At 39.2% G+C, this 13,546-nt stretch overlaps 1 protein-coding gene across 1 annotated transcript in view; it reads left to right on the plus strand.

Moving 5' to 3' along the window:
* LRP1B (LDL receptor related protein 1B) overlaps window positions 1–13,546 on the plus strand; it is a 1,721,287-nt gene that overhangs the window by 829,690 nt on the left and 878,051 nt on the right. The window contains exon 7 of the mRNA XM_079782447.1: window positions 7,961–8,123. Coding sequence (XP_079638573.1) covers window positions 7,961–8,123 — 163 coding nt within the window. The remainder of the gene's footprint in view (window positions 1–7,960; window positions 8,124–13,546) is intronic.

Raw genomic sequence — 13,546 nt, forward strand, 5'->3', positions numbered from 1 at the left:
ACACAAAAGTTTCTCTGTAAATTTGTCTTTATTGTTAGCTCAGTTGCCATGTTATAAAGAACTCAATTACTATTGTATTGTCATTTGGCAACATGCTTGAAACTCACCAAAACAGAAATTAGGGAGATGCTGAACTTCAACTGTTCATGTTTATTTTTCTTTGAAGTTGGTAAAATGTACTTTACACATTTATTAGACACAAACATTTTTCCCTCTAAATTTGTCTTGATGCTGTATAGAACTTTATGGATTTTAGTAATCAAAGTGGCCCCATCACACTTATCTATTTCAGGTAGGACATAGCATTAGGCAGGTTCTCTTTATCTACCAATCTGAAATGTGGAAGACACAATGCTGTTTTCATCATTAATAAGTCATGAAACATGTTTTAAAATCCACAATGTTAATTACTGAAACTAGTGGTTGAGGATGGTAGCAAAAAGTATTCTAGAACTTAGAAATGTATGCCGTATCAAGGGATATCTGATTTAATTATAACAAACATTTTTCATGAGTTGGATGAGAATATGGTGACAAAACCTCTTGATAGTAGAAAAGAAATGTCAAATGATGAGATGGTGAAGAAATTTTAAAATGTTTGTGAAATATTGCCCTAAATTTATATATCCTATATAATCCTATATAATCAAGAGGCAATATGCAAATTGACCCTCACGCCCTTGCACAAGAGGGCTGCCCCCATGTAGTCAAAGATGATTACCACAAGATGGCTGGCAAGGGAGGGCAGTTAGGGGCACCTGGGCCTGCAGGGGAGGGAGGGCAGTTGGGGCGACCAGGCCTGCAGGGGAGGGCAGTTGGGGGTGACCAGGCCAGCAGGGGAGGGCAGTTGGGGGCAATCGGGCCAGCAGGGGAACAGTTAGGTGTCGATCAGGCTGGCAAGGGAGTGGTTAGGGGTGATCAGGCTGGCAGGCAGGCAAGCAGTTGGGAGCCAGCAGTCCCGGATTGTGAGAGGGAGGTCCGACTGCCAGCAGTTGGACATTCCCTGAGGGGTCCCAGATTGGAGAGGTTGCAGGCTGGGCTGAGGGACACCGCCCCCCCAGTGCAAAAATTTTGTGCACCTAGACTCTAGTATGCATATATAAATATAGATAGATATAGTTATATATCTATAGATGATGATGATGATGATGATGATGATGATGATGATGATGAAGATAGATAGATAGATAGATAGATAGATAGATAGATAGATAGATAGATGATAACAGATAGACAGACTATGCTGAGGTACTCTAGTTGTCAAAAGGGTAGAATTTATAGTGCAGCTCTGATAACTTTCTAAGCACCTCATAAAATTTAGAAGGCCTAACCCTCAGGTCTATGGAGTTTCCTTTGCTTTGATTCTGTGTTTTCAAAGAACTTTCAGGTTTGGTTTTTCAGATACAATAATTCTAGAAAGGAATTTGTTAGGATGGTGCCTGTTAGTAATTGTGCTATCCTATTGATTACAAGGGCCTCATTATCAGTAGTCATAAATTAACAAATTGACATTCTGGTTGATATATACCTTTTCTGGGAGTGGTAAGCATGAAGTAATTCCCCAAAGCCTGGTAATCCTTTTGGTGAACAATGCAAATGGATTTCCTGAAATTGTAAATCTGATGATTAGATCTGTGCTTGAAATATTCTGTAAGACTTTATCATTTTAATAACAGCATGAATAAATAGTTAATATCATATTTTCTTAGTAGAAATTCTTGTTTGACCATAGTTCCTTATGAGTGAAATAAAATCAGTATAGGAACCAGTGATTACTATGTTTTGTTCTTCTTATTTAGGAATTAAAAATAATATATTTTTCCTTCTGAAGTGGCTCTGCGGAGAGAGAGAGTGTGTGTGTGTGTGTGTGTGTGTGAATATTTCAACTCCACACATTATTTTTATTCAGAGTACGTATGTCGCAGTGTGGTTTCCGCAATTTCATATCTTTCCTTGGAATCATCAATTTACTTAAAGAAAAAACTCCCATATTTTCTCCAAGGTGCCTATTATGCCCAGTCTATTGTTTGTCTCCTCGCCCCTGACTTTAGGAACTCTTCAAGTTTAGGAACATCTACCTTCATAGACATGGGGGATGGGTCACATCTGGCAGGAAGAAAGATGCCCTAATTGAATTCTACTGAGGATCATATGTGGATTTTGAAAAAAATGATCTTTTTGTTGTTTGATTTTTGTTATCTCCAAGAGAGCTATTTAACTGTCTCTGAACTTCTGAACAGGACCCTCCCATTACACTTTTAAAACGACATTTAAAAATAAATAAAGGTTTTTAACCTTCCCTCTGTTTCAGATATTTTACTCTGTCTTAGAGCTTTGAGTAATTAATTTGTAAGAAAAATATAATTAAGTAAATTAGAAGTATACATGGGTATCACCACAAAATATTTTAACTTAAAAAAGTACATTATGATTGCAATTACACAAAATGCCATTGGAAATTATAGCAGTTATTAGATAATTTGTGAAAAAAAGGTGTTTGTTCCTAAAGTACAGATAATTGAGGGAAAATACGTATAATGTGTCAATTATGCAAATAATCATCTCTCTTTACATCGAGCTATTATTTTGAGACTCTCTATTAATGTTGTGCATCCTATGTTACTGGGATAATATTTATACAAAATTACATGGAGAATCAAGGTAATTATTTTTATAAACTCAAACTCAATTATCTGCATATTCCAACTTTCCTCCCTTGAGTCATGCAGATAGTCAATTCATTTTTGGTAGTTCATATTGAATGTGTCATCTGATTTATTTCAAAAAATTATTATAAAAAGTTGAGAAGTATTGAAAGATTATTCTAGCCAGATATACAATAAATACTTAATTTTCTTGGAACTTTTTGTTGGAACTTAAATAACAAGAAACATTAAGATTAATAATGACATTTTGGCTTGCTCCAAGACCAAGTGGTATTTACATATGAAAATGAGAGTTTTAAAAATAGGTATTTTTCAATCCAAAATAGTACCTAAGATGGGTATTGAGATAAGATGTAATGACATGATTTTTAACGCTTTTCATTTCATGGCACACCTAAACTAATTACTAAAATTTTGCAGCACAAAAAATATGTTACATTTTCTGCCAATCTGACAAAAAAAATAGGTATGATTTTGATTCATTTACCATGGACCAGTGTTATGTTGGCTTTGTCATTTATTCTATTTGACAAGCTAAGGGAAAAGAGGTCAATATCCCTGACTAAACAGTCAGGTATTACATGTTTTAAAAATTCTTGTGGCATACCAGTGTGCCACAGCACTCGGGTTGAAAATTGCTGATGTAATGTATAAATATGAGATATTTTAGAATTTATTCTTAGCAATTATTTTATTTATCACTAGTAGCCCGGTGCACAAAATTCGTGCACAGCAGGGGGTTGTCCCTCAGCCCAGCCTGTACCCTCTCTAATCTGGGACTCCTGGAGGGATGTCCGACTGCCCGTTTAGGCCCGATCCTGTTGGGATCGGGCCTAAACGGGCAGTCGGACATCCCTCTCACAATCCAGGACTACTGGCTCCCAACTGCTTGCCTGCCTGCCTTCCTGATTGCCCCTAACCGCTTCTGCCTGCCAGCCTGAACACCCCCTAACCACTCCGCTGCCAGCCTGTTTGCCCCAACTTCCCTCCTCTGCCAGCCTGGTCACCCCTAACTACCCTCTCCTGCAGGGTTGATCACTTCCAACTGCCCTCCCTTGCAGGCCGGTGCCTCCCAACTGCCCTCCCCTGCTGGCCATCTTGTAGTGGCCATCTTGTGTCCACATGGGGGCAGGATCTTTGACCACATGGGGGCAGCTATATTGTGTGTTGCAGTGATGATCAATCTGTATATTACTATTTTATTAGATAAGATAGAGGCCTGGTGCACAGGTGGGGGCCAGCTGGTTTGCCCTGAAGGGTGTCCCGGATCAGGGTGGGGTTCTTTGGGGCGTGGGGCGGCCTGAGCAAGGGGCCTGTGGTGGTTTGCAGGCCGGCCACGCCCCCTGGCGACCCAAGCAGAGGCCCTGGTATCTGGGATTTATTTTCCTTCTACAATTGAAACTTTGTAGCCTGAAGTGGAGCCAAGCCTGCTGCTCCCTCTGGGGTGGCAGCCATTTCTGTGGCAATTAATTCACCTTCTACAATTGAAACTTTGTAGCCTTAAGCGGGTGAACCCGGCCAGCGTGTGCGGAAAGCTTTGCTTCCCCTGTTGCCGCCGGCAACCCTGGCCTGCTCTCTCAAGCTCCATTCTGCCGCCATTTGTTTGAATTTGTTTACTTTCTATAATTGAAACTTTGTAGCTTGAGTGGAGGCTTAGGCCTGCAACGGCTATGGAAAGCTTGGCTTGCTCTGTTACCTAGGAAACCTTGCTCTCTGTGGCTGTAGCCATCTTGGTTTGGGTTAATTTGCATACTCGCCCTGATTGGCTGGTGGGCTTGGCTTGGTTAGTGGGCATGGCTTATGTAACGGAGTGATGGTTAATTTGCATATTACCATTTTATTAGAGAGGATATGTGGATTTCAATATGAATTGTGATTTCTATAGTTCTGAATGCTATGACCTGAATGTGTCTTCCCAAGATTCTTATGTTGAAGCTCTATCTCCCAATGTGATGGTATTTGGAGGAAGGGTCTTTGAGTGTAATTAGGTTTAGGGAAAGTTGTGAGAGTAGAACCCCCATGATGGGATTTATACCCTTATAAAATCCAAGGTGACTAGAACTCTCACTCTTTCTCTCTACCATGTTTGGATACAGAAAGAAAAGGTAATTGGAGGGGGGGTAGGGGCTGGGCAGAAGGGAGTAAAGTGGAAGGGAATGAGAAAAGTGTGTGTGTGTGTGTGTGTGTGTGTGAGTGTGTGTGTTTGAATTAAAGACATCTTTAAAAAGCAGGAAAAAAAAGGTACTTATTTGAACCAGAAAGAGAGCCCTCACCGGACACGGAATCAGCCAGCACCATGATCTTGAACATCCCAGCTTCCAGAACAGTGGGAAATAAATGCTTATTGTTTAAGACACCCAGTCTATAGTGTTTCATTGTAGCAGCCTAAACTATCTGAAGACACTCTTCTTTCTGTATTCTAAAAGTAGAAGTATATTTATTTCCGAGTGTATTCATCTGAAGTGCCATGGGGCAAACCCCAGGAAAATAATACTCCTTCTCTAGCATAATATGCAAATCAACTGAACAACCAGTTGGTTTGTGTGTGTGTGGGGGCGGGGCCAGCAAGTGCCAGCGGGCAGAAGGAGGGGATGTCAATGGGGGGGGGGGCAGCGGCAACCAGCAGTGGCAGAGGGGCAATGGGGGGCGGGGCCAGCCACTCACTGGCGCTACCCCCTGATCAGCCTGCCAATTGTCAACCGGACATCCCCTGAGAGCTCCCAGACTGCAAGAGGACGCAGGACAGGCTGAGAGAGTCCCCCGAGTGCACAGGTTTTCGTACACCGGGCCTCTAGTGAAGTAATAAAGGTCTTACTACAAAAAACTTAGAAATTATTTTGTAATATAATGTCATAAAACAATTATAGCTATCTTTAGCAATTTCCAATGAACTTTGTTATATATCAGAAAATGAAATGCTGAATCTGTTTTCTATAAAAATTCACCTCTCTCCTAAAATGTTCAAATCATTTTAGCCAAATTTATCTATTTGTCAGCTTACTTGAATTCCAATTGCCTTAATTTTCCTATCTTAATAAAAATCTCATTAAGAACAGATAGAAACTTCAAATATAAGAAACTAAACCAATTCCTACAATTACTAAGTGTTTTCTAATTATCAGGCTATTTAGTGAGAGCTTGCTCCTTCAAACTCGGGTAGTTGTTATAATACTGAGTTGAAAGAAGGTGTAAATGCTGTCAAACAGCTATTTTGTCTGGGATTACAAGTGCATACACTAAACCAACTGCATGCCTAGCATGAGGGATGGATCATTGAACATACTCTGGCATATTATCTGAATCCAAGATATGTACAATGACATTGGAAACAGTGAGTTCTGTGCGGTAGCTGATATAATAATACAAAAATATTAACAAACCAAACAAAGCATACATTTACAGATTTCTGGAGACTGAGAAATAGTCCATATTTTTAAAAATTCTGGTAGCTGCCCTAGCTGGTGTGGCCGAGTGGATAGAGCGTCGGCCTTTGGACAGAGTCCTGGATTCAATTCTGGTGAATGGCACATACCTTGGTGACAGGCTCCTCCCCAGTGCTGGCCCCAGTCAGGGCGTGTGCAGGAGGAACCAATCAATGTGTTTCTTTCACGTTGCTGTTTCTCTCTGTCTTTCCCTCTCTCTTACATGCTCTCTAAAAATCAATGGAAAAATATCCTTGGGTGAGGATAAATAAATAAATAAATAAATAATAAAAATTCTGGTTGCTGTACTGGTTGAGAAAAAAAGTTTCATGTGTTGCATGAAACATTTAAATGCTTATGCTGCCATAAGGACTGTGTAATTTAGGAATGGAACTGTAATCACTTGTTTGAAAATGTGTTTCCAATGAATACAATATCCACTTTCTGCTTGTCCTTGTAAGGCACGGTAAACATTCCCACAAAGTCCCTGCTCTCTCTGTTTTGCTTTGACAATATACCATTATAAATAATAATGATGGCACATGCATCTTCATTAGTCTTTCTGTTGAGAAAATATGAACTGAAGCAGCATGTTACTAAGGAATTCTTTTGAAGCATAGAGTTGGAGAAATGTTTAGGTTCAGACTGAAGAAGAAAATACTTCTTAGTCAATGAATCATAGATCCATTGTGAGTTCAAGCAGGGAGGCGTCAAAGTATAATTTCCATACGTAAAAATAAGACTCATAAAATTCAGGAAGGAATAAAAATCAGAAATGTATTTATTTAAGGCATTATTGAGGGAACCAGCCCAATATTGCTGCTCTAAGAGCATTAGTAGGATAAAATATTTATAGGTATTTTAAAGGAAAAGAATTTTTAAATAAGATTTATAGATTAGATTTAAAAATGGTTAATGGTTTGGGATTATCTTTTTTTTCAGAAAAAAAAATCTAATTAGCATGAAATTTTATAATCTGATCAAATAGAAAATATTCAAGTCAAACATGTTTTTTTTAAGAGTTGCACCATCCATAGCAGCCACTAGCTCCCTACATTTTTTAATATTTAAATTTGAATTAATTAAAATGAAATATAGTAAAGATTAAGTTTCCCAGTTGTACTAGCCATATTTTAAGTGCTCACTAGACACATGTGGCTAGTGGCTCCTTTACTGAACAGCACAGATATAAAGTATTTCTATCATCACAGCAAGTACTACTGAACATCACTCTTATAAAGAATTAATTCATCTTTGAGCAGGCATGTTTCGCAATGCCTACACACATCATTGAAAGAACATTCCACCCCTCCTTTTGCTTTACTTCCAAGTTTTGGAAACATTTTATAAACAAAGGATCTTACAGCTCTCCTCTTCCATCTTCTCCATCCTTCCTTTTTGTAACAGAAGAGGATCTTAAAATAAGGATTTACTTTAAGTTCACAAAAAATGTTCACCCTTCTTACTACTAAAGAGTTTAGCTGTGCCATTGAGCCAGTTATGACAATTGGGTTGAATGAACTATTTTGGGCAAATGCAAAAACTAGTAAAATTTTATTGTAGTAACTATATTTTAGGATTTATAAACTCTTCATCCATTTGTGTCTAAGTCATCTTCAGTCTTTAAATAGCAAGAAGAATGTTATCAAGAAACTTTTGTTTTTACAGAATACTTAAATCACTTATTTTGGCATAACAACAAATTTTTTTTGCAGTTTTTTTGTGTGTTTTTTTGTTTTTGTTTTTTTATCATAAAACAACCTATACTCCCAAAATGTCCTCTGTGATGGTTTGGGCAGACCTATGTACACTTTGGCTCATGATATTCGATTTGCACCTGTGATTCAATGATTTTGTGTGTGTGTTTTTCAGATGTGGAACACATGGCGATTGACTGGCTCACCAGAAATCTCTACTTCGTGGACCATGTCAGTGACCGGATCTTTGTTTGCAATTACAACGGGTCTGTGTGTGTCACCCTGATTGATCTGGAGCTTCACAATCCTAAGGCAATAGCCGTAGATCCAATAGCAGGGTAAGACATTCTTGTTTTTAGTGTTAGATCTAAAGGAATTTCCATTTTAAAAAAAGATCAGAGTCAGATGACAGTTGTGGAATATAAGACTACATGCTTAATATTTTTTAAATGTTGATTTTAACAACTGCATTAAAGGAAGAAAAAAAGGGTGTCATTTAGCATGCAGATGCTGAGAAACAATATCTATCTGCACATTTTTATTGACTTCCCAATTTTGCAAGCCATTTTCTTGGTTAAAAAGAGATCATATCTGAGCTTCTTTTAGATAAAGGCTCATTAATCTTGTCTAATATTTAATAATTTATCAAAAGTAGTCATAAATGTTTAAATCCCCATCAACTTTTTTATATGATTAGAAAGTCAATACATGGGTTTTACTTAAATTTTACAAATGCTAGTATTCCAGGGGAGGGGCAAAAAAAGTAGAGTCATCAATTTAGGTCTGTCATCATCAGTATTAGTCAAGGATACTGTCAAATTAATGACATAGTTTCAACTTTTATTGGAGGATCTGTTGTTTTTTCAGGTGTAAGCTGTAGCAAAGATGTGAAAATTGAATTTTATCCTTATTGCTTGAATCATCCCCAGGCAGTTCAGGCTGAAATGTCTGATGGAACATATCCTAAGCTGCCATAAGCCTCCGTTCAATAAATGGGAAAATATTTACTGAAGAAACAGCTGTCATCCATATGTGGACTTTTGTCACTCTTTACTTAAAGTCTGATTGACTATTAAGATGCATCATCACAATGGTTCTGATTTTGACAAGAACAGCTTGCACGTAAGAACTTAGCCAGGAAGGCAGTGTAATATAATTCCTGAATGGAGCTCTATTTGTATTTGCAGCAGATGGTTCCTTGACTCATTCTGACTGCAGTGATGCTTCAAGAGGCATTAGTAAAAGAAGTTGTATTTAAACTGATTTGTTTGCATTGTTGGATAAGTGTAGTAAGAAAAAATTGGAAATTTACAAATGCGCTAACAACATCCTTTCGGCATTCTGTTTAGAAATATATTTGCTTGCGTGTTTTTCCCTGTATGTGCTAACTGAATTTCAAATTAGCCTTTAGACAGACTTGTCTGTCGAAAATGTTAGAAGGTGAAACTATGGTATGTCTCCCCTCATTCTACCTCTCTTAGCTCTTCCCATTCTTATAAGCACAGATCCAGAGATGCTTTACAAATAAAATGGCCCATCTAAAATATATATGTGGACACCATTTCCATTTCTATGCAGCAACATAGTCTATGTTCTCAAGCTTCCTATTTCTCCCTGTCATTACTGAAAGAACCATATTTGTTCATTTTTGTCCAAGGAATCAGGAATAGAAAACCCCCACATTGTTTGCATCTGTTCTAGGCTGGATTCCTTTGGGCCTAGTAACTGTCTAAATGGAACTTTGTCATTTATCATAACAAGTTCTTTGAAATTTTTCTTTGCATTTGCTCCGTCTCTCTAACACCGTTTTTCAACAATGAGTCGTAGAAATCAGAGAAGGAAACGCTCCGCTCTTTTATAAATATAAGCCTAGATGTAATAGAACACTTTCAAATATATTCTACTTTTCTTTTAATATCAGATATTTGGCTAGGATTAATGTGATGCTGTCTAGGGAAGGAACAGTGGGTGTTTTCCTTTAGCTTTAACTTTGGGGCTGGGTGAGAATAATTTGAATAGTTGAGACAAGGACTCCGCTGCATGGCCCACTAGAGGAGAAATATGCAAGCTGTCTTTTCTCCCACCTACTCCTAATTGTATGGGGTGATATATCTTTGCTTTTTTGGTTATAACTTCAGTTGGGAAACATGAGAATGTATTAAAAGTTGACCTGACTCTAAGAGCTTGACCTGAAAATGATGGAAATAGAAAAATATTTGACTTACCTCTCTAAAGGCTGCATTGAAAAAAAATCTTTCATTTGGCTACACATTTAACTTCACTGTGTCTACCTCCTATTCCATTTTTATCAAAGGCCTCTCATAGTATTATTGTTATTCCCTCTATGGATTTTTTAAAATTGCTCTTCATTGTTTGAATATAGATTACTAATTCTAGAGATGCTTCTTGAGATTTTTCTTTTACCTTTCAAATTTTGGCAATATATTTTCTTGAAGAAATTTCCATTAGATTGAAAGGTGGCATGGAGATCATAGTCCAACCAACATCAAAACCACCATTTCTGCTATTTGTCTCTGCTTTTAATGATGTAAAGCTTAATGCTGGAGTCACTTTCCCTGAGACCAAATTCTGGCTGCACCAAGAACTAGTTGTGTGATATTAGATGCTTCTTTGTACCCTTTTTCTTATCTTAAAAATAATGAGTAATGCCCTGATTGGTGTGGCTCACTTGGTTGAGTGTTGTTCCATGCACTGCAAGGTCACAGGTTCCATTCCCAGGCAGGGCGCATGCCTGGGTTGAGGGCATGTTCCTCAGTAGGGGGTGTGCAGGAGGCAGCCAATTTGTGTTTCTCTTTCTCTCCCTCTACCTTCCTCTCTATCTAAAATCAATAAAAACATATTTTAAAAATTGCTGAATAATATTAATCCTACCCTAACACTTTCTGAGCTGTAGAATATGTGAGTTTCTCTTTTACATGCTGCCTCAAAAATAACTACTAATGTGTTCAACATTTATGATACCATTATGTCTACTACAAACCTTCCTAAAATGGTTTATTTTATAAAGACTAAAATATTATATAAGAAAGTACTGAGAAATAAAAGTGATATAGCCTGGGAATAAATATGAAGTATATGTAGAAAGTTGTAGGTTGTACAGAGTAACTGTGCTATAGGGAAGGTAGCAGAGGCAACATTACTTTAATAATTTATTTTGTGCAAGATGTGTTTAAATTAACTTTAAGGTCTTTCAAAAGAATAAAATCCTTTCCTAGTTTTCTTTGCCATTTAACCTGTGTTTTTAAATATAACATTGTTTCAATAGTAAACCATGTAGTATTTGGGCCCAATGAGAATTATAGCTAAAGGCAGGAGTGAGCTAGTTTATAATTTTGTTTCTAAGGCATGGCCCTGAACTTCCTATTAAAATAATCACACTGCCCGGCTGGCATGGCTCAGTGGTTGAGCAACTATGAACAAGGAGGTCGCGGTTTGATTCCTGGTCAGGGCACATGTCCGGGGTTGAGGGCTCAATCACCAGTGTGGGGCATGCAGGAGGCAGCCGATCAATGATTCTCTCTCATAATTGATGTTTCTATCTCTCTTTCTCTCTCCCTCCCTCTCTGAAATAAATAAAAATATATTTTTAAAAATAATAAAATAATAATAAAATAAAATCCTTACACTAAACTGGAGACAAGAATTCATTTCACCATAAATGTCAAAATTGTTTCAACAATACTGAAAAAGGGGGATCAATTAATCCTAACCCTGATAATTGTTAGAAAAACTGTATAAATTTAAAGAGATATTTTAATGATAGTACTGAAGTTGAAATTGAAAATTTGGAAAAATATATTTCAAAGATTTTGGGTACCATGTATAGATCCAAAATCAATAGTCATGCGATGGCTAAGTTGAGGGAGAGGGAAAATCTCCTATGTCATGTGAAACAGCAGAAATTGAAAATTTTCCAAGTTCAGTGTATAACCTCTTTCTATGGAGAATAGACTTTTGACTTGTAGAAAGAGAGAGTGATTTGCGGGATTTATTTGTTAATCCATGACCCCATGTTAGTATTGAGGGGAAAGTATGTTGTTTTTGTTCTCTGCATGAGCAGGACATCTGACAGGAGGCAGAGGAGTGAAGCTCAAGTCTCAGAAATTGAATTCAGGTGGGAGTGATTTGCAGTATTTAATAGTTAATACACCCTTTCCCATCCCCCCTCTGGATCCTCGCTGTTGGTGAAACTAATCATGGCTGAGGAATTAAAGATAGAATCAAAATTAACAGCCATCAGGGAGCAGGACTGACTAATGAGATTCTAATCTGAGGTGCTGTGTGAATGTGGGAAACTAGAAAATGAAGCAGGTTTACCTATGTACACAAACAGAGTTTGATAACAAGGAGACCCTTGGGATAAACATCCGGTTTTTCACTCTGTTAGGGAGCTCCTAGAGCCAGCCCAGGTTTCCAGTTAGCGCTTGCACTCACTATTCACTTGCAATAGGACATATAACTAGGATTGTTGCAATCCGTTGACTATTAAGCCCCTCGGACTATACTGTGGGCAAATTAAAACTACAGATTGCAACCCCCACAATTAACTACTACTTATTGATTTGAGAATAGATGGTACTGAAGTTGCTATGGCTTTGGATATGAGTAAGCATGTAAAGAAGTGCCTCTATGTACTCTTTTTCTCCTCATAGAAGTATCAGTCTTGAGAAGTCTCATGCTCATCGGGAATTTGTAACTGTCCCTAATCTTTTGAAATTCACATTTTCATTTTCATAGGTTGCAAATTGTTAGTCCTAACTTTTTAAGGCAGAACTACCCTACACACAGGCACACACTTACATTTCTACTAGTGACCCGGTGCATGAAATTCATGCACATTAAAAGGGGATTAATTAGAGGAAATAATATTGCTATTTGCCCTTTCTCTATAATAGAAGTGTCAGAGATGGAAGAAAATTAGTAAAATGTATATGAAAACCTTCCTCCTGTCAGAGTCTGGGGCACACCACGGGACCCAGAGTCAAGTCCCCGCCCACCCACATGCACCTCAAAATCGCATGAGACCCAGACCCAGCCGGCCCTCCCCCTCCCCCCCACCCCCCCCCCCCCCCCCGCTTTGGGCTAGATCCTGACCCAGCCAGTCCCACCCTTGTCAAGCCCTGCTGGGCAGGGGGCATAGCCTCAGGTCCCCTGGCCCAGTGCCAGAACAGGGGGCATGCCTTGAGGTCCTCCATCAAGCCCTGCCAGGTGGGGACATGGCCTGAGGTCTCCCATCAAGCCCCGCTGGGTGGGGGGCATGGTCTGAGGTCCCCTGTCAAGCCCAGCCAGGCAGTGGGGCGCAGCCTCAGGTCCCCTGGCCCGGTGCTAGGACGGGGGGAGCAGCCTGAGGTCCCCTAGCCCAGCACCAGGATGGAAAGCACACCTTGAGGTCCCCTGTCAAACCCAGCCAGGCAGTGGGGTGCAGCCTCAGGTCCCCTGGCCCGGTGCTGGGACGGGGAGTGCAGTCTGAGGTCCCCCAGCCTGATGCCAGGGTGGAGGACGTAGCCTGAGATCCCCTGTCAAGCCCTGCTGGGTGGGGGGCATGGCCTGAGGTCCCCTGTCAAGCCCCACAGGGGTGGGGGAGGGCGTAGCCTCAGGTCCCTGCTAATTGCTCCTTAAGGCTCCTTATGTGAACTTGGCCTCAGCTGTGAGTGCAGCCATCTTTGTGATGGAGTGATGGTCAATTAGCATATTCCCTTTTTATTAGATAGGATAGCTAGCTAGATGATAAAGAGATAGA

The sequence above is a fragment of the Cnephaeus nilssonii genome, assembly GCF_951640355.1.
Source record: "Cnephaeus nilssonii genome assembly, chromosome: 10".
Lineage (NCBI taxonomy): Eukaryota > Metazoa > Chordata > Mammalia > Chiroptera > Vespertilionidae > Cnephaeus > Cnephaeus nilssonii.